The following is a 23148-nucleotide window of genomic DNA, read 5'->3' on the forward strand; positions in this document are numbered from 1 at the left end:
GGTAAAAGCTGCTCAGAGCCTGCACCCTAGCCTCTTCCCGTGCCCCAACCCCCTGCCCCAGCCCTGATCCACCTCCCACTCTCCAAACCCCTTGATCCCAGCCTGGAGCACCCTCCTTCATCTCAAACCTCTCACCCTCAGCCCCACCTCAGAGCCCGCACCCCCAGCCAGAACCTGCATCCCTCCCTACACCTCATACCCCAGCCCTGATCTGCCTCCCACCCTCCAAACCCCTTGGTTCCCGCCCAGAGCACCCTCCTACACACCAAACTCCTCATCCCCAGCCACACCCCAGAGCCCACTCCCAGAACCAGAGTCCTCAACCCAATCCCAATTTTGTGAGAATTCATGGCCCGCTATACAATTTCTATTCTGAGATGTGGCCCTCAGGCCAAAAAGTTTGCCCATCACTGCTCTAAGTGTAACTTACTTTTATTTAATTGTACATACATACACCAGTCCTGAATCATGATAGTCAAATAGCACATGCAGGACAATCTCTTCTTCCAGCAGTCTCAGATCCCAGGAAGCAACTGCCTCTTGACTACTTCTCTCTAATCAGAAGCATAAAGCAAATTCTCCTGCTGCTTGCACAGCTCCCTCATCTCTGAACCGTCCATATCAAAAACTAACTACAAAGAATGTCTTCACACAACCTGGTGACATGTGTCGTACTATACTTTTTACACAATGAACAATTAGACGATGTAACTCATAGCCACAAGCCATAATTGAGATGAAGAGTTTAGCAGGATTGAAAAAATGAATATTTATACAGATAACAAGAATGTCCAAATTTATAATAGTAAACATTAAAAAATAATCATTTTTGAAGAACTATTAATTGTCATAGTTTAGGGCATGAACCAATGTCTAATGACTGGAAGTTAGGAGGAACCTTTCTCTGGGGGCAGTTTATCATACAAAGGCCTATCATACGGCTGCTTCTAGCCTCTCTGAGATAGGATGCTGCACTAGACGAACCATCGGTGCAATAAAATACTGGAAATTATTATGGCCTCCAATAAGATAAGCACACTGGCCCGACAGAATGTAGGAAGCGTGAACCCTCTACACAGGCTCCCCAAATCCTGCCCTTCCTCCACAATGCAGCAGAAACACACTGATTCCGCTGCATCTGGGTCCTGCTATGAACTGCACAGGAGGAAGCAGGGTTTACCTCCTGCCATAACTTGAACACCACTAATGAAAGCCTGTACATAAAAAAAATTGCAGTGTGTTTCAATTGCTTTGTACAGTTCATTAGTCTTTCTCTTTTTAAAAAAAAAATCTAAATTTCATGATCAGTAGCTAATGCTGTAGCAGGCAGGACTCCAGACCAAGCAGCAGAAAACATAGAAGACTTAGTGCTGTACTTTGCAGTCTTAACTCACCATCTCCATTCCCACCTTTGTGACATCCTGCCCCCTACTTCATGCAAAGGCCACATACTTCCAAACAGGGAGACATTCTTCACTCTCAGTAGGAGAAATTAATTGCTGCTATAGCACTGAGCTGCTCTCTCTTCTGGGCTCCCGGGTTACTTCCTAAGTGACAGGGCAGCATGGCTCTGAATAAGCTTTCTGGAAAAAACATTCTGCTTTGTGCTTTAAACATGGAGACAGTATTTTGTTACTTTTGTCTTTTTTTTTTTTAATGTGACAATGGATTCCTTCACACAAGGCGCTGAGTGTGTTCGACTGGCTGCTCACAAAAATATAATGGGCAGTGGCCATGTTGCTGGAATGCGACACTATCTGGACTCGGTCTTGGATTTACCTCACTGTGGACTGAGAGATGAATCTGGCCCACTGTATCAATCATGTTTAAGTATTTCTAAGGCTATATCTACACTACAAGCTAGAGGTGTGATTCCCCTGCTCAAGTACTCACTATGTTCCCAAAATTATAAATAATATGATAGCCATGGTAGCATGGGCAGCAGCAGCAGCAAATACATACAAATCTATCTGAAACCAGTGAGTATGTGGCACGGCTAAGCCATGCTGCTGCTGCCCGCATTACTGCAGCTATATACACTCATGCTCGCTCTCATCAAACTACAGCCAAGTATGTGCACACAAGGTGGGGAATCACACCCTTAGCTCGCAGTGTAGATGTAGCCTGACACTGATCACAGTACGTACCTCTCAGTGGGTTTATGCAACCTGATTAATTCAGAGTACAGTTGAGTTTATTTCCCAGAAACTGAGTCCTGGACGAGAACAAGTTGCCTACATTATACTATGAGGAAGACTGACTGGGGAAAAAGCTGAGGTTGTCTGACCCTCTCTCACTGAGGGTGTATATCCAACATTTGTGACTGAGATCTGCAACTCAAGGGTCCCTGGAGACTCCAAGCTACTTTTGGATCATCAGAGTGGCAGCGTTGGAGGGAGGGACCAAGACACAGAATGCAAGACCTGCAACTGTGGCGAGCCCCAGAACAATGGAGGCGGCTTCTTGTGACTTTATGAATATTTACAGGCATAAGCCATAACTGGCCCTTAAGATGAATAAACGAACATTTCAGCTCAAGCTCTGGCTCCTGCTGACACACAGAATACATACAATGAAAAGTAACAGTGGCCGGGACAGGAATTCCAGAGCACAACTGTTGCAAACTGACTTTAGCTTCCATAAAACCCACACCGTTCTTACTCTGCAGGCTCTGAGAACCTTTGGCTGCGTAAGGAGCATTCGCAGATGGAGCTCAGGCATCACAGAAAGCATTTTTTAGTGGATACTTCCCTGATTTGCACATAGCCCTTACGCACCCTTCTCTGCTCAGATTACTCCTGCTCTTTGAACAGGTCAGTTGTGGCCTCTAGGAGCTACTGTAATACAAATAATTAATAATAAATCAGAATATGGGTGCAAAATAATGTTGATTTTGTAGCATTATATTTTGCATATTTACAAGGCAAAAGCAAAGAGGGCCATAATTTGGCACCCAGATATTATGGAAATAGGTGCCTTACAAATATGTATTATCATAATATTATTCTGTATAATATACAGCTTTTCTTTTAATTGCTCCACAGCATGCTGTACTTCCCCAGAATTCTATACTTAGGAATATACATTTATATAATGAAGCCCTTTAGAGACCATATATATATATATATATGGTCTCTAAAGGGCTTCTTTATATAAACTATATACACACACACACACACACACACACACACACACACACACACACACACACACACACACACACACACACATATATAAATCCCTGTTTTTTTTCAGAGTAGGTCTTTAAGTCCCAGGAAGGCCACAGTTCTTCCTAGTTTGTGGAGGCTTTGAAATGTAAAGGAGATTTTTCAGCTTTCATTTGAATAAAGAAAGTATGTTTCTAGCCATTTTCTTTGTGAAGACAGTCTAGAAAACAGGAACAGATGTGAACTGATTGCTAGCATTAAAAGGAACAAACAGATCTTCTAAACTGCTGCATCAGGCATTTGCAGCAAAGAGGAGATGGGCTAAAAATTTCTCCCCTCTGCCTCCTGTTACATTTGGGATGTGTACTAAAAGTCCTCAGGCTGGATCTGAGCATAGTGGTTAGAAGGACAGTATCAATTCACTCTGCAGTAGGGATGACAAAATTTTTTTTTTTTTAGGCCCACTCAAGACCAATGAGCCCATTTGTAAGCTTTACCCATTTATAAATCCGGCAGACCACTTCATACTGATAACAGCTCATGAACGCCCAATCCTGCTATCTATATGTACTCAGAACTTCTGTCGACTTCACCTGGAGTTCTTTGTGCAAAACAGCATGATCAAGCCGTAACTAGTTTATTATGTATTTATTTATTTATGCTAGGTTCAAAGTATGTCTAGGAAGACAGATTTTTAAAAAGCAAACTACTGTCTTCACTTTTTTTCTAAAATCCAGAACTATCTAAACAATCTTCCAACTAAAAAACTGACACTACAAACTAACAAAAATAGCAAAAAACTAAAAAGAAATAAAGAAAATAATTTAACCTGAAGTTAAAACCTGACCTTGTTCTCATTCCACACTACTGATCTATGGTTGATTTAATATCAAAACACAAAGAAAAAAATAATCATTATAAGAAAGGTTCATTAATTTATTCATGAACAAGCTTTGAAAAATGGAGCATATTAAAAAATAAAACCTTTAACACCATAATAGAGCAAAAGCATTCATAAGCACTAGCTAAAAACAAACTGTTTATCTGGTATTGGAATACTTTTAAAGACATACACCACACATACATAATTGTAGCTTTTTGGTCCACATGCACACAGCTTTAGCTAGGTCTAGAAGTTTACACACTCACTTCATGCGCAGAGTACATCTATACCCAGCTAAGGTTGAACATGGTTTATAAACTTGATTTCTGCCCTGCTCCTCTTCCTCAGAAAAACTAACAAATCCATCTGAAATTTTACCTATTATATCTCATCCCAGGACAGAATTTCCTGGAAAAGCTAAAGAAATTCACAACATTTCCAGAGAAAAGGGGTCTTAAATAGTCATTTTTCAGAAATCTGCCTAATGCTTTTGGAGGTCATCATACCCGAAACAGACTCATATATAAACTTCAAACAATTCCAAAAGTACCCATCAAAAGTGACTTTCATAGATTTGGAGAGAGGACATGCAGAAATTATGGAGATATCTTAGGGTGTTAGAGGAATACCTAACAGATACTTAAAACCTTTACTGAGAGAATACATAAACATTGGTAAAATTCATTTAACATTTCTAATATATAAACTGGTATCTTTTTAGGTGTGTACAAATATATTTAAGTATATACACATTTTACATGCATTTATCATTAAATATTTATATTTCTGAATTTGGGTCTTATTGTGGTAGGTGCTATAAAGACACAATGAGTATACAAATTTAACGTCATTATCCTGAAATCATGTATGCATATGAGATGTTCCACTGAATTAAATTGAAGTTGCTCATGTGCATAAGTGTCTACAAAATTTGGCCTAATATACATGCACAAGATTGATCATACATGCATCAGCTGGATGACTGCATTATAAAAACTCGTTGAAGTGAGCATTGCCTCATGGGCAATAATGTGCACGGTAGTTAGATGCAGACAATCACAATGGGAGGGACTGTGAGAGAAGGAATACTTGGGATGTAAGTGCAGTAGTCTCGACTAGAGGGCAGGGGAAAGGAAGAAGACATATTTGGAAGTCGGAAGGATGGCTGAAAAAAAGAAGTCTAGGAGTCTGTTTCTGTTCTCTTGGAGATAATGAATGTCTTGCATTTTTGTGGTCATTAATAAGATGAACATGTGTAATGGAGAGACACTGTTTTCTCAGTTTCTGGTTTCTCTCAAGATCCCATTAATGGGGCAGAGTTAAGGTTGTTTGAGTGACTTCTTGTACATTGGAGTATTTTTGGTATTTTTTCAAATACCAAACTTAACTTAGAATTTTCAGATTAACATTTGTGTTTTCTAAGAAAAGTATAACCTCCTCTGCAGTGTTTTTCTGGTTGAAGTAAATATAGACTATTTCAATGTTATTCAATATTAACTATGTTTTTCCTGGAAATTTTTGTAGATTTATATTGCATGATAGTCCCTAACTTTAGTGTATTTTAACTAAAAAATTAGAAAATGAGTCAGAAAAAGTTGTAATATGTGTTTATAGTAACAACTTATACAAACGATTTTTTAATATTCTATAAGTAATTGCATTTCTCATTCAGAAAAGCTGACCATTTTCTATAGACACTTCTGTATAGACTGATACCTCTACCAGAGGAAACAACCAGGTAATTTAGGATATCAAATAAATCAAGTCATCAAATAAATTATCAATTGTCACATAATCAGGCAGCAGTTCAACCACAAAAAATCAAATTAATAATTAAGAAACTTTTCTTTTTTAAGAATAAATACAAGTAGCACAGATACAAAAATGTAAACCGTTAATGCTTCTTATTTAAATTAGGTCATATATACTTACACACAAACACATTTAACACAAAGGCGATAAAAAATTCTCCGAGAAGACAAAAGAAAGAAGGGTTTTCATGCAGTATAGTAAAGCCAGTTTTGTATTCCCTACATGCCACAGTGCTAGAACAGCAATGTTCTATAATACAATGCAATGAATTCCAAGTGGATGCTTTGAAAATTCAAGAGGCTGAATGGACTTGGAGTTGACTCTTGTCATTGCCACAGCTCTGGTCCAATGATTTTTCATTTCAGCCTCAAGTCACAATGATACCAATGAATGAATAACAATGTGAAATACATGAAGACAAGTATGTAAAAATATTTACACATAAAAGTATGTAAAAAACATGGCGAGTCAAACTGGTGTCAAGATGAATTGATTTATATAAAAGGTGTTGACTGCTTCACATAAAAGCTCTTTTCAGATGCAGTGACTATATATATATATATATATATATATATATATATATATATATATATATATATATATATATATATATATATATATATATAATCTTGTCAAGAGGCTTGCAAGGAATTCCCTGAGACATTTGATTTCCATTTTGTTATCTTTCAAGATTTTCTGCACCCATCACAAAGATTTTCAGTAATCAAATTGACAATTCATAACTTTTTGGGTAAAGAAATAGGCCATGTGTCCCATGTAAGACATTCTGACATATATATAGTACCCATAAGTTTAAACAACATAAGACTAAGTGCGGGGGATAGCTCAGTGGTTTGACCATCGGCTGCTAAACCCAAGGTTGTGAGTTCAATCCTTGAGGGGGACATTTAGGGAACTGGGGTAAAAAACTGTCTGGGGATTGATCCTGCTTTGAGCAAGGGGTTGGACTAGATGACCTCCTGAGGTCCCTTCCAATCCTAATAGTCTATGATTCTATGACTTAACTCAGTACATTTTCATCAATCTCTATTCAAGGTAAAATTCTAAGAAACAATTTTGAGTATTCAACACAATCTTAATTTTATGCAGTCAGTGCCAGTACTGGAAACTAACATTTTAAATATTTGAATAGATTCCAACCTCTTAATAATGACTGTCAAAAGCATATTATGTACAGTACCAAGTTTCTAGCCTACAATGCAAGTGGCTTTTAATTTATGGTTATTTTTGAACTGCCAAAGATCAATCAGAATCTGTTTTCATTTTTGCTAATTCAGGAAACTATAACCTTTACCAAGTACTGAAAAAAAATGAAAGTCAACCAAGTAAATGCAGAGGTATTTAAATAATAGTTGTGAGAGAAACAAACATAGACTACCTATTTACTTTACTTTAGTCAGGTATTTGTTGTGACATTTAGTCCATTTTCCTTGTCTGATAGCTTGATGGTGTCACTCCTGCAGGTATTGTGAACACGTCACTACCTCATTTCTTAGGGCTTGTCTATATGAGGAAATTTACTGGAACAGCCATTTTGGAACGACTACCCATGTAGATACTCTATTCCAGAATAAAATCACATTTATTTGGAATAATCAGTGAACTTTCAAAGCAGACTAATTATTCTGGAATGAAGTGTCTTATTTTGGAAAAGAATGTCCACACAGGCAAATATTCTGGAATAGCTATTGTGTAATAACTTATTCCTCAGTAGCTATTCCATTCAGTTTCCTCATGTAGACAAACTATTGTTGGTTACTTCCCATTTAAAACATAACAGGAACAGCTGATGAGAGAGGCAGGACACATACAGATCAGACCAATTATATGACAATAGTTCACCCTTTGCACTTACCTTTATAAATTACCAAGTTATGTGAACTTCCACAAGAATTATTATACCTGGATAATGATTTCACATCACATTTACACAGGGTGAATTTAGGTTTCAGATTAATGCTTATGAAAAGAAAAACAATGACAATGAGATTGACCAGTTCAAAAACAGCAGTAAAATCACTATAGATAAATACATATGACCTGGACAAAAGGCCACTATGTTTTTATAAAAGTTCAAGAAGAGAAGATTGGACATACCCTCGCTCACTGTTCCAGAAGCCAAAAGAAATAACAAAAAAGCCACTTTGGCATAGGAAATATAAAGTTCCCCATTCCAAAGGATATTAAAAAAGTATAAACCAATCTATTCAGTACCAGATTATAACTCCAGTGGCAGAATGAAAGTTTTATTATTAGTAATAGTATTATTGTAGCTTGAGATACACATGAAGATTGTTGATAGTATTTGTGTTTTAGCACTACGCTCAAAGGAACTCTAAAAAGAATGAAATTTTAAAGACCTAGTTTAACATTTCGAAGCCACTGAAGAATAAAAAGTTTGATGGGCAGGCGGGGGGGCAGGGAGGAGAAGAACGACTACATATATACTTTGGATGGGATATGAACTCCCCTGCTTCAGGACATAAGCCAACCTCTAACCAAAGGGTTAGAAAGAAACTTTCCCTGTAGGAAGGTTGCTCTTGAATTAACCACTCTGGAGTTTCTTGCACCTTCTTGTGGATCATCTGGTAATGGACACTGTCAGAGACAGGACACTGGATTTGGTGGACCACTGGGCTGCTCCAGAATGGCAATTACTATTTTCCTAATACAACATCTGAAGACTTTCTTTGCTGATCAATAATTTGAAAGGCTGAGCAAATAAGTCTTCAAACTTTGCACGTAAACAGTCTTTACTGAGTGCTAAGGCCCTTCACTAGCTTTGGTGTAAAAATAAAAATAGAAGAAATAAGCTATCAGAAATAATTTATCAGCATATTTATCACGTGACTAGGTGTTCATCATGCCTAAGGGTCTTTCCTGTAAACAAACCAACATTCACCAATATTACTCATGCATACAGTCTCAGTGATTTCAAGGGTCTGTTCACCAGATCAGGCCCCTAGATTTTAGCAGAGCCTTTCAAGGACCCTCCTCTTTTGTAACCTCACAATATACAGCCTGGCCTGTCTGGTCCAGGAATTACTGCTGGGATAAATCTGGGTAGCGGAGGATATAAAAGTCTCATTGAAATACACAGAACACAGTCATACAGGAGATTAAAAATTAACTTACACCTTTTTTTTAACCTGTTCCTGCTATCCTCATCTGCTGGGTTTTTTTTTTTTGGTTTTTTTTGTTTGTTTGTTTGTTTGTTTGAAATCCAGTTAACACAGCCTTGGAGAAAAATGAAGCAGCAACAATGACACTCACTCCTTTCACATCCTTTTCACTTCATCAGTGAGTGAACTATACTTGCAAAACTTACTACATCTCAGTGAAGAGTGAAATTCAAAAGCTACTTGGGACCATATTGTAAATATTAATGTGAATGGGCAGTTTTGGTTTTATGCTTTTTGTTTTCTTAAGAAAAGAAAGGAAAAAGGGAAATTTAATTGTCAGAGCTATGCTGCACACAGGTTATATCTTAATGACTAATTAGGTCAGCAGTTCTCAATCCATCAACGGTCTGTGGACAATATTCACTTCTCACAGGACAGACAGAGTTTTAAGATTCCAGGACAACGTGAACTTAATCCTTCGAGGGCTTCCAACTGCCTTTCACTAGCATGAGCTGATGACAAGAAATGTACTGAAACTTGAATCAAAAAGCTACGACAGCACTGGTTTCAAGTTACTATTACACACGACTATACCTGTGCCCAGATATCATGACATACAAATTACAGCAAAATGAAAAATACGATTTCTATACCAACTGCTCAATATGTTTTATAAAAGTAAGTAACACATTTTCCAAGTTGTAAAACATTAATAGAGGGAGTCTGAAATTCAAAAGATGCTGAGCAAAGGGGAAAATATTTAAAATCTCAGTGGAAAACATAATAGTTAGAAAGCAATAAGGCAGAGAGTGTGAGGCTGGCAGGCCAGATGCCAGCTCTTGCCCAGGCTGCAGGCATTAACTAAGAACTAACAAACTTGTAGCTGGAGACCAAACCTGTTCACCTGTATGTTAGTTTTGTTCAAAATAATATTAGTCTTATAAGAAAGTATTTAGTGTTTAGACTTCCTGAAATACTTGTAAGTTGCTGCATATGCATTAATCTCACTTGAAATATCTGTATTCCACGCTATAAGGAAATATGTAAATTTTGCTTTATAACTTTGAAAATGTTTGTTCTGAACTTATGAACCACCACCCATCCAAAAAAACTATTAAAATAAGATGGGTCATTGAGGAACATCTGGGCTGAAAGGTTTGCTGCCACTCACTCCAAAATGCTGTGTAGATGTACCCTTTGTGGATATAGTGGGAAAGAATTGGGAGAGGTAGACAATTTAAGGATGCCAAGTTATCAGTTGCAGTTCAAATAATAAGTTGCTTATTACCTGTTGCTTTCATAGCCTGATGGTCTTCCTCTGAAAAGGCTTTAGAATTAACTCTGCTTGTTGCTGACACAGGAATAGAGAGTTTTTCAGGGATTTCAAAATATTCTGGCATGCTCACTTCTATACTGTAGTCCACAGATTTTAACTTTTTGGGATATTGAGTAGGCCTATACAGAGCATCTCTCTGCAAATAAAGGAACAATATGTAGGTTTGAATAATAAGTGCAGCCATAATAAAAACTTCAAAAGTAAATACATTCTGTTTTTAGAGACTCAGACAAACAAAATAAGGGTGCATAATTAAACATGTAAAATAGCTGATTGTTTACTTTTGCAAATATTACTACAGATGGGTTCCCCAAACAATTAATTCTAAGTTGCAAAATAGTGAATCAAATAGATAAAATGAATCTAAAAACTCTTCCTCTTATGGATGTGAACAAATTTTGTGATCTACAAGCCTCCTTATATGTTCCTGAAAGGGTTCTCATGCTGCTCAGAAACAAATTGTAACTCTTCAAAGCTTTTCAAGGAAGGTAAGAAAGGAAAAAGAAAATATACTAGAACAATAACATGTTTTTTCATGTGCTACTCCAAACTAGAAACTTCTGGAATTTTTTCACGAAGTCTTCAGAATTGCTGAACAATACAAAGAACAAGGAAAGTCCAATAAAGTGACAAACATTTCTTGTGGAGAGAGGAGGAGTTTGTATATTACTTTATAAGTTATCAATTAAAACTGAGATAAAGTGATATTTTCAAGATACTTCACTGAGGTTTATGAACCAGAGGGAGTGCAAGGAATTTTCAGGACAAAAACATTCTTCCTTTTGGTAAAAGGCATTTCTGGATTTCTGATCAACACAATATTAATGAGTAACTTGCTTGAATTAAATGTATGCATACAACCATCATACCAAAAAACTAAACTTGACAGACTATAGTAGCATCACAGTATTACTTTAATGGTTTAATACATTCAATTACTCAAAAGTAGTATGCCCTATCAAATATTACGGTATCTCTACCGTACTGCCATGGTCAGCAGCTAGAAACTAGTTCAGCAAATACCAATGTTAGAAAGTAAACATACTTCAAAACGAGTCCTTGTTATGTACCTAAGCTTAAAAATTTGTTCATCACCATTGGTCATTTCTGCCAGTTTTCTCAATAATTAGAGCTTTTACAGCTCCCTCTCTTGCCATTCTCTAAATTACACAAGTTTATGGTATATGGAAACCACTGCTAAGCTACATGTGGCGAGAGGCATCCAGCCTATCTTTTCTACTGCTTCAAATATTCAGCTGTGTGTGAAGGACACGTGTGTATCCCCAGTTGCTACTGCTTTTAAATAATGTCCCATTGTGCCAAGACACATGCTTCCCAACAGTGGGACTCTGTAGACGGAATTCATAAAAGAGAATTTGAATTTAAATTTGATCCTTTTATTAAAATTCAACAGTTGAAACAAATCATTCATCTGATAATAGCAATAACCTATTCCAACTAGGCTGTCCCAGGGCAGAAGTGGTATTATTTTTAAATCAGTGAGACAGCTTGGAATAAGACTTCTCATCTTTATTGTTTATGACAGGAGTCACAGAACTGAACAAATAAATTCATCTGTTTATTCTGTATCCAAACCTATGAGGTATTTGGATAACAAATTGGCAGCCATAGCTTGGACGCTTTTGGTATCAGATGATAGTCCAACATTTTGCTGCAGTCAGAAGTTCAATATAATTGGAGAAACCCAAGTAAATTTAGTAATAATATAATTATTTGGTAGCAAATTTTTCAGTGGAAACACTGAACATATAGAAATAAATTGTGCGGATCTTGAAGAAATTATCATGATTTTCATAAGCATTTAAGTATTTTGGGGGTCCATGCTCACATTTCTCCTCTATTTTTAAAATATGAGAAAAATATAGCTGTCATGGCTCTGACATGAGATATGAAATGGTCAAACTTCATTAAAGGTGGTAAACATTTTGACTGTCATAACTAGATCAATATAATCTTCTTTTTAAAAAAAAAGGCTAATATTTGTTGATTTAAAGTACAGTCGTATTCAGGAAAAAAAACCTACATAAAAGGTGTGACAGATATTGCATGACCCTGCAATATCTTTGGGTGAACACATTGTATTAAGTCTCTGAATGGTTTATGTACCATTGTTAGCCAAGGACTATATGCAACTCCAGGAGGGGGAAGTTTACTACAACTCCTCCAGGAACTAAAAACTGTGGGGGCTGATTAAGGATAGTTGCTGAAACTGTAAACAACTCCAAAAAGGTATCAGAGACCAAGGGACAAAGAAGACACATTTAATACAAAAGGCTGAGTTTAAACAAACTCAAGGCCTTCTTTTGATTCAGCAAACAGACAGGATTTTCTGCCCAAGGGGCCAGGGGATCCCAATCCTTGTGGCAGGGTTGGAAAGACCTTGACTTACTTGGGCCCCATAAGACCGATGGGTGATCCCTGATAAGCTTTTAGGATACACAAAGGAACTTTTTTTTATATGTTTACTCTGTAATGTTTCATCTTAAGTATAAATATATTTTGTTAGGGCCTTTGCAATGATGTATTGGTAACTGGGTGTAGCCCCTGGAGAAAGGTTAGCCACAGATGTTGGATCCAGTCAGACCTGTTGGGGAAATCACAATGAAGCACAGAGGGACTGCAAGCCTAAGCCTGCAGTCTCGAGAGACAGATTGATGCAAATCTCTGCCCAAGAGAGGAGACAGCTAGGAAACCTGAAACTTTTAGGGGCGGGGAGGAGAACGACAAAGAAGTGGTTAACACTGAAAGGGTGACAAAATGTGCCTTGTTATTCAACAGATCTGTTCCCTTTGTATGTATTCCAAATTTTATCTGCTTATTTAGCAATAAACACAAATGTTTACTAATTTTTACTCCAGTTATCACTGGACAGCCAATACAACTGTAACAGAGCGAGGCACATTTTATTCTGGCACATGCATCAACGTAACTGTTAATGATGTTCCAAAATGTGAAAAATGTGAAAATGTGAAATTTTTATTACTGGTGAAGAACATAATTGACTTTCAGTTTCCAGGATGAGTCTGCAGTATGAGCAGATAGAAAAATAGGCTTTGTTACAAGCATCAGACTTCATTAATTTATTAATATTCTCTGGCGATTAGCCACCCTTGTCATTCTGAATTTTTCTGTTTTGCAGCCCATCCTGTTTGCTCCCCAAGTATCCCATCTCCCTTTTCTGTGCATTGTAGACTCTTCTGCTACAGGTGACTGAGGCAGTGTGGGAGCTTCCCTGGACCTAACTGTCTCAATGATGATTTTCAAATCTCATTTTTTTCCTTCCGGCCTATGACTTCTAACCACTCTAATTTTTTTTGTGCTCAAAGATTCTCCGAAATGAGGACATTGTATCCTCTTTGACTGTATGTAACCCTTCTGCCCCTCTGAGTTGGCAGCAACAAGGGCCGGGTTCAGTATCCAGGGGTTCCGTTTCAGTAACACAATGCATAACCGGCTCGAGCCCCCACCCAGTGACCTGGGACACTCACATACCACACCTCTCTGGGCGCCTCTAGGAGGTAATACTTCCCCTCTCGCAAGCACGGAGCCTGAGTGTAGCAAAATCTTTTTAATAAAGGAAGGAATCAGTGCGGCATCCCATTGGAGAAACACCACAAACAGGGTTATAACACAAACCATAAACAAAAACCCACCTCCAAGTACGTTTGGCACTGTCCTTTTTCCCCTTAGGGTTTTAAGTCCAATCACCCCAAAGTCCAACAACCCAAAAGTCTCTGGTCAATGCCACCCCAGAGTTCGAGAGTTTATCTGTAGAGGTCTCTCCCCCCAGCCTGGGTAGAAAGGGGCACCTTACGTGGTCCGGGGCCAACTGCCCTGCCTCTCCGTGGGTTCTGCTTCCGCCTTCTCCACAAACTGCTCCGCTTTACCAGCCCCTCCACTCTGCTCCTCCAGCCGTCCTCAGAAACTGCTCCGCTCCACCAGCTGCTCTGCTCCATGAGCTGCTTCAGTTCTCTCTGCAAACTGCTCGGCTCCGCTCGCTCTGTGGGCTGCTCCACCTGTCCCACAGCTACTCCGCTCTGCTGCCACCAGCTGTCCCGTGATCCGCTCTACCCGTCTCCACAACTGCTCCACTCCGCCAGCTGCTCTGTTCCACAGTGTAGCTTCAGGCTCCCCCACTAGTTAGCACAGTACTCAGTGCTCTCAGCTCAGTAATTTCAGCTCTTTAGTGATTTCAACTCTTAGTGATCTCAGCTCTTAGTAGGGGAGCCCCAGTGCTAGTGCACCATTAGCCCAAAGTGAGTTCAGCTCAGTAACCTGTATTTAGATTCTTGAGGGAATAAAAAAATCAACTCTGACATTCCACAGTGGAGAGAGGAGGGGGTGGAACTGGTGCTTCTGGCTCCACAAGGAGACTGCACCACCAGGCACAGATACTTGTACCCAGCCTCTCTCAATTCACTGGGTTTTGGAACCCATGTCCCTTGTCTGGCAAGTACCACTCAACTGAGGTTGAGTCATTTCTGTCACAAAGCAGTCCCACAGCTCGGCAGCATGGGATGGGGTAGGCGTGCCTATGCAAATACACTCTCTGAAATTCTTTCTACCAGATGTCAGGGTAGAGCTCATCCTGACTCTGCTTACATGTATATCAACAGATGCTGCCTGAATGATGTATTAAAATCTATATAGTTTATTTGTGATTTTGTGTATAGCCTGCAATTAACTATGAAAAATTCTAGGATCCTTTTCTATAAAAGACTGTGTGTGTGCGTATGATGTATGTACAAACACACACACACCACCCTTTTACTTTGATAGAAGTAAAACACTGAGCAGTGAGACAAAAAAAGATTATGGGCCCAATTATGATCTCATTTCTAAAAAATGCAACTGAGACCAGAATTTGACCCAAGATGTTTTCTGTTATTGTTGTTTAAAACGTACTGTTTAAAATGCACCAAATCCTAGGTACTTCCCTCTTAGAGTCACATGATTGGGGGCGAGTTGGTGAGAGAAGAGCCATGGTCAGAGCCAAGCATCTGTAACAGAGGACTCCCACAATGTTCTGGGTCAGGGTAGCAGAGCAGTGGTGAGGCTGGATAAAGACCAAGATAGAACCCCTTGTTCATCTCCCCTAGATCAGAACTCTGGCAGAGTGTAAATGCTCACCCACACCATCCCAAGGCACCAGGTCACAATAACCCAGCATCTCCAAGAGAAAGAGCTGAAAGCTCCCAGGAGCAGAGACTCCAGCACAACAGAAGCTGGAGGATGGGAGAGCCTCAGCTGGATCCCCAACATTACTTCACTCAACTAGGATTTAATCAGGCATTGGGTCCCAAGAACCCTTTCCACACAGTTATATGGGTTAGGAGGCAGACAGGCAGGTGCTTCTTAAGGTTGAGACAGTCACTGGGGACAGAGGGCAGCAATGACGATCCAAGACAGGGAAGGGACCATGTTGGGGCCCACCCGCATTTCCAGACCTACACAGCTCCCAGAACCAGTGGTGACAGCAGAGTACATTTTATATTATGGATTCTGGACATTTTGTACTGTTTGTTGATTTTCTGATCCCCCTTCCCCCCACTTCCTCCACTCATCGCAATCCCTTCTCTGGCAGCCTTCCCAACCTGCCCTGCTCCACTCTATTCTTTCCTCTCTCTTCAGTGTTCACCTTCCCTTTCCTTTTCTCCTATTATCTTTGTTTATATAACACCCCCCACCACCATTTCCCCCTCACTCGCCATTAATAAAAACACATTCACATAATGGTCATCACCTCGATCATTTATCTGTATGTTATATCCCTTTCCTCCCACCCATTTTTTGTTTCTGTGTTCGTTAGATCCCAAGCTCTCAAGGGTTAGGGACTGTCTCTTCCTATACTTTGTTTGTACACTGCCTGACACAATGTTGTCCCAGTCCTGATTTAGAGCCTTTGGGCAGGAGCACAATGGAATAAGTAAATAATCAGAGTTTCACTGGAGAGCGCTATAGATACATTATTCATCTAATAAACACAATTTCCAGGGACTTGCATAAATTGCCTTTGTATGACAAGAAGAAATAATTACCAGGAGAATTTTTAGCAAAGTGGTCCAAAAATAGAAGGGACATTCAGCCATCTATGCGTAAGGGCTACGGTCACATACTGTACAGAAATGAACCTGCATTTTTTCTTTGACTCCCAAGGACAAGTTCTTCAGTTACAACTCTGCTCCTTAACAGAATTACAAAATAAAAGGCAAACAAGCATTACTAAGAATAAAGAACTACATCATTTCGGTTTTAGAGTTACCAAAGTAGGGATGGCAAGCAATAATAATGTAGATAGCACCTTTCCTTCTGTTCGTATGTGTAATTGGATCTGCAGCAAAAGCTTCTTTACTTATGCACTAATCTACAAAAACCTTTCTAAAGGACTTCAAAAATCGATATAAATTTGCTAAACTACAGATTTTTTAGGCAATTCTGACATCAAACCAGAATGTAGCCCTTGAGCTTCAGACTAAATTGTAAAACATAACTACTCACAAGCTTCTTCAATAAACTCTTCCATAATTTCTACACTACGGACTGTTTTTATGTGACCAATATATGTGAATTTAGACAGACTTTAGTATGATCACTTTTTGGAGATTAAACTTTACATTGGTTTACCAAATGCATAAATATATTGGTTTTAATCTATTAAATAAATCTCTTCTGCATCAATCAAAGCTACGCTCCGTGATATTTCTCTTGAAGTAAAAATTGACAAAAGAACATTTCCAGTGCAAGGAAAAGGGCTCTCTCTGCAGATTATATTCACTTCATGCTTTTTTATTATTGATTTTCAAATATGACATTTCAAATATTTTGACACCTCACCATTAAATATCCATACCTAATCTTGACTCTCATTAACCACCCTAAGCTTCAAATCATATTAGGACTCTCATTAGGTTTTAGCATGACTACTGGTACAAGACACTATACTTACTCCCACTATTCCCAGGCCTGTCTAAATCCAGAGCTAATGCTCCAGTACAGCAGATTCTTTGTGCAGTATGAATAAAAGGTACAGATGCATTATGTATGAAACACTCAAAAAATGTCACCCCAGAAACTTATTAGCTAGCATCCTAGAGGAAGAAACTTACAGCTAGATACTACAGATGTATATCATGCCCCCCAACATAAATCAGACTTCTACAGCATTAGAATTTCACCCCATGGTGAAGAACACACTGTAAATGGATGTATAAAGTGTAGATTATTGTTATTTTATATATATATTAATTTTCAATATTAGTGTTTAAAAGAAAACTTCATAAAGTGAGAGACACAGAGATTGGACAATATCTTTGGGGACCTATGAGTAGGAGTTGTCTTTGTACCCCACTCACCACAATCCATACATTCACACATACACAACAGCATGACAGTTTCATTTTCTTTACTACTATATGGTATTCTTCTCACTTCTTTTTCTTTCAGTAACCACAGTTATTGTTCATAAGACTATTTCCACTAATGCATACTGTACCTTAATGCTCTCAAACACAGGGGAGCAGACCACAATTCCTGAACCAATGTTTAACCTATTGAATTAGATATTATGTAAAAGGCAGGCTCTTCAGCCTCATTAAGACTGCTTTGCACAGTTCTGGCAGCACAAAGGAATGTTACAGCCAATTTAACGGGTAAATAGAGGATTTCCCTTGTATAGGGGAATCCTCTAGCGGCAGAAGGCTGCTTTAGCAACCTATGTACTATCCTCTACCACAGAGCACTGGGTATGGCTACAAGGCTGGCATAACAAAGAGCTGTCCAGGGATCTACCTAATGGTTAGATGGCTCCAAGATCCTGAGGGAGCTAAAATATGCAGCCCAGGGCCTGGATCATGATTGATATACAGTTACATTTTATTTTCATAATGGAAATATGCTTGTATGTTCAGTGATATTACAGATATTCTGGATTTATTCACAAACTAAAATTTCACTTTTAAAAAAATTAACATAACATATTCTCTAGCCGTCTTTACAAGTTTAGTAACACTACTGCAATAGAAATAATCAAATTCCTGATGAAATGTCTCTAAATAATAGATTGATAGATTCCAAGACCAGAAGGGACCATTGTGATCGTCTAGTCTAACCTCCTATATAACACAGGCCATGGAGCTTCCCCAAAATAATTCTTAGAGCAAATCTTTTAGAAAAGCATCCAGTCTTGATTTGTACATTGTCAGTGATTGAGAATCCACCACAGCCCTTGTTAAATTGTTCCAACGGTTAATTGCTCTCACTGTTACAAATGTATGCCTTAGTTCCAGTATTAATTGTCTACTTTCAGCTTTCCACTATTGGATCCTGTTATACCTTTTTCTGTTAAACTGAAGAACCCATTATCAATATGCGTTCCCTGTGTAGGTACTTACAGACTGTAATCAAGTCATCCCACAGGGTATGTCTACACTACCTGCCGGATTGGCGGGTAGTGATCCATCTATTGGGGATCGATGTATCGTGTCTTGTCTAGACGTGATACATCGATCCCCGAACGCGCTCCCCATCGACTCCAGAACTCCTCCAGGGTGAGAGGCAGAAGCAGAGTCGACGGGGGAGCAACAGCCATCGATCCCGCACCGCGAGGACACAAAGTCAGTCAATCTAAGTCGATCTAAGATACGTCGACTTCATCTACGCTATTCGCATAGCTGAAGTTGCGTATCTTAGATCGATTCCTCCCCCGCCCCGCCCAGTGTAGACCAGGCCTTAGCTTTCTCAATGTTTAGCTAAGTAGGATTGAACTCCTTGAGTCTACCACAATAAAGCTAGAAGATCTAAATGACACTTCACTACTTATAAGATTTTACTTTTTCAAAAATGCTATGGTGTTCTTGCTAAGATATCAGTACACAACTATGACAAAAACACTGGGCATGTCTAAGTTATTAATGGATAAATGCAATTTAATAACATTTAGGGTGCAAGGAGGTCACAGAGTCTCTTGACAGCATATCTGTACTACCTGCTTAGCATATGTTCCTTATTTCTTATCAACCCTTTTTGAATATGCTTATGGTTAAACAGTAGCTCATGGTAATGGAGCAAAGAAAAGAGGATACAAATACTAATAATTAGATCTGTTACATGGAATATGGAAACTTTTACAGTCACGTTTTCAGAGAAGACTCACACAGCACAGATTAAATGAACTGATGTCACTTGTTTTTGAGGAGTTTGGTTTTTTGTTTTTTTCAAAAACATTCAAAATACTGCGATGCCTTAGAGAACAAACAAAATTGTGTGTGTGTGTGTGTGTGTGTGTGTGTGTGTGTGTGTGTGTGTGTGTGTGTGTGAGAGAGAGAGAGAGAGAGAGAGAGAGATAACTTCTTTATGTATTTAATGGTACTTTCTGAAATTTAACAAACTCAGTCTCACAAATAAAGAGAAGCTATGTAATAATCTGCTAGATTTACTGTATTTTTTACCTCAATTCTGGAGAGCCCTAAGGCTGCAATTGCAACTCGAACACTGCTGCTCTCCAGTGTTCCTGTGACCTTTCTTCGCTTGTGTTCGAGAGCTGACATCTGCTGCTGTGCCGCAATGGCCAGAGCCTTCTCCCTAGCTTCATTAATCAATGGGATCTTCAGCTTTTCTTCAAGAATATCAGTGAGACCGCATTTCAAACACAGAACTGGCTGCACCACACTGTGACCTGCAATAAACAAAGCCATTTGTCAGCTGCTATTACAACTGTATGCCTTTTTTATTCAGTAGCCCAGAACACAAGCAAAAATATCACATTGAACTCGGAAGGTACTGAATTTAACAACGTAAGCTTTGCTATAATATTTTGAGTTTTAGACTAATTATAACTTACAATCAGAAGAAGGACTGAAAACACAGACTGAAATCCAAATGGAAAGGTCCTATTCATAATCAACAAAAAGGTATATTTTAACTAATTTTCTGTTCAGCTAATTACATTTATGGGAGGAATAATTATCAGCAATTACTGAAGCTTTCATACTTCCCTTGTCACTGGGGTGTCAGAGGTCCTTACAAATTATAAAGTAAACCACACTGAATATATATATATATTTCTACCTGTCCTTCCCAATCAGTATTGTTCCGATCACTCTCCTCCCATTTATTCATAAGTGTTGTTCTGATGGGAAGGTTAGGTCAAAGTGATAAGATTATGATATGAAGGGAGTAAAATTTGTGGTGGTTTCAGTATCTTCTGAAGGTGAATTCCACAGCTGTCTGTTAGTTACTGAGATCTCTCTCTCTCTCTCTCTCTCTCTCTCTCACAGACACACACACACACCCCTCCCACTCTACTCCTGTGGAACATATCTATAGTGGGAAGACATTTTGGAGAGTACGGCAATACATTTATTTATATTATCCTGGCACCCAAAGCCCCCAGCTAAAATTGGGGCCTTTCTGTGGTAGCACAGTACAAACACACAGTAAGGGACAATCCCCTTACCCCAAAGGGTTTACAATCTAACTAGGTAAGACAACCAGAAAGGGAGTTTTATCCTCATTTGACAGAGGAAGTGAGACACAACAAGATTAAATAACTTGTCCAAGGTCACAGAGGAACTCTAGGCTAGAGCTGGGAATGGAACCCAGATCTCTAGTATCCCATTCCAGGTTTTATACACAAGGCCACTCATGGGCTGTGCTGGTTGGCTCGAGGCCTAATAGAAGAGTGGGTTTTATGGTTGACATGTGCCTCTTCACTGCTGTTCTGGCTTCACCTAAGTTTCATCACCACAATGAACAGCAGAGACAGGAACAGCTCCTGATGGAACACTTATTGAAATGCCCTGCTGTCTGGGTTAACGCATGATCAATAATCTTATTGAGAGGCAGGGCCGGCCTTAGGATTTATGGTGCCCTAGGCGAGATTATTAAACTGGTGCCCCTGTGCCTGATCTGCTCTTAGCAACACAAACATAAGCTTATAGTATTGGAAAACTTGCCACATTCACATTATTAAAACCAGTTTAACTTAATTAAGCACACTGTAATGCTGATGGACTAGCATTAAAGAAGCAGCACTATAGAAAAAATTCTGATATGACAGAATGATGCAAATAATATATATTTTTTTAATTTATCAAAATTTTATTGGAAATTTATATGAAGCGGTATTGAAACAAAGATTTGTTTTTAATTAAAAGCAATCTTTCTGGCTTTTTTGGCTGCAAAATCAGTAATAATGTCATCGTATGACAAAGACAAAGTCATGTCTTGTTCGATCGCAAGAATAGCAAGACCAGTCAAGCGTTCCTGACTCATTGTAGAGCGGAGATAGTTTTTAATGAGCTTTAGTTTTGAGAAACTCCGTTCTCCTGACGCTTCTGTTACAGGAATTGTCAGCAGAATACGAGTGGCAATGCACACGTTAGGATATATATCAACAAGTTTGCGGGTATGAATAAACTGTAAAATGTCCATCACCGATTTTGCATGTGGCAACATTGATGACAGTGTACTCAATTCTTCGTACAGTTCAAGTCCATTTAAATCAAAACTATCACCGTGCTTCAGGAGGCTCTCTAGATTCTTGCACTTTGTCATTAGTTGCTCTTGTTTTCCTATTTTGTTGAATTTAGTTATGTCATACAAAAATCCAAACTGTTCATGGTATACTTGCAAGGTATTAAACCTTTCATCAACAGCAGATACTGCTTTATCCATCACCACAATAAAAAATTCAACCTCAAATTTCTTTTCTGGATCGTCTATGGGCATGATCTGCTGTACAGATTCTTCACAAAGAAGTGTCCCTGGCCTTTTTAACTCATATTAACTATGTATTTACTTTATGAAAGTTGGAGAAAACATTGTGAAAACGTAAAACATTGGCTGCCCAACTTCTGGGCTGGCAAAAGTTATACTGACTCACAGGGAAAAAAAAAAGCAGGAGAATCTTAGTACAACATATGGTCACTCTATACCAGGGGTCGGCAACCTTTCAGAAGTGGTGTGCCAACTTCACTGTAATTTAAGGTTTCTCATGCCAGTGATACATTTTAATGTTTGTAGAAGGTTTCTCTCTATGTCTATATTATATAAATAAACTATTGTTATTATCTGAGGTCTTGGCCACCGGTCCTGCTCTGGCCACTGCCAGCTGAGTAAATGAAACCCCAAACCAGCAGTGGGCTGGAGGCTGGAACCCTAGACAAGGATTCCAGGCCCTGCTCAGCCCGCTGCTGGTCTGGGGTTCTGACCACCAACTCCTGCCAGCCAGGATCCCGGCCGCCAACCCCCCCTCAGCCTGCTACCAGCCTGGGATTCTGCTCACCCAGGCTGGCAGGAGGCAGAGTGGGGTTGGCTGCTGAGGTCCTGACTGGCAAGGGGCCGGCAGCCGGAACCCCGGAGTAGCAGTAGGCTGAGTGCTGCTGGCACCCCAGACTGGCAGCAGACTGAGCCACTCAACCCCCCACCGGCCCTGCTCAGCCCGCCACCAGCCCGCTCAGCCCGCCACCAGCCCACTCAGCCCGCTGCCGGCTGAGTGAATGGAACCCCAGGCTGACAGCAGGTTGAGTGGTTCAGCTGGCCTGCTCAGCCCACTGCCAGCCTGGAATTCCTTGGGGGTCCCCAGGCCAGCAGCAGGTGCTGAGTTGGGCCGATGGCTGGTATCCCAGCTGGCAATAGGGCAGCAGCCGGAACCCCCGAGCAGTGATGGGCTGAGCTGCTCAGCCTGCTGCTGCATACCATCAAAAATCAGCTCACCTGCCACCTTTGACAGGTGTGCCGTAGGTTGCCGAACCCTGCTTTATACACTAGTAAGGAGATGAGCATATT

General features: G+C 39.5%; 1 protein-coding gene across 1 annotated transcript in view; it reads right to left on the reverse strand.

Annotated features, from left to right (window-relative positions):
• The window catches only part of CFAP47 (cilia and flagella associated protein 47), a 681124-nt gene that overhangs the window by 336400 nt on the left and 321576 nt on the right, over nucleotides 1–23148 (reverse strand). Inside the window, 2 exon segments of the mRNA XM_030575652.1 lie at nucleotides 10294–10477; nucleotides 19809–20035. Of these exon segments, the coding sequence (XP_030431512.1) occupies nucleotides 10294–10477; nucleotides 19809–20035 (411 nt within the window).

The sequence above is a fragment of the Gopherus evgoodei genome, chromosome 1, assembly GCF_007399415.2.
Source record: "Gopherus evgoodei ecotype Sinaloan lineage chromosome 1, rGopEvg1_v1.p, whole genome shotgun sequence".
In the NCBI taxonomy this organism is placed as follows: Eukaryota; Metazoa; Chordata; order Testudines; family Testudinidae; genus Gopherus; species Gopherus evgoodei.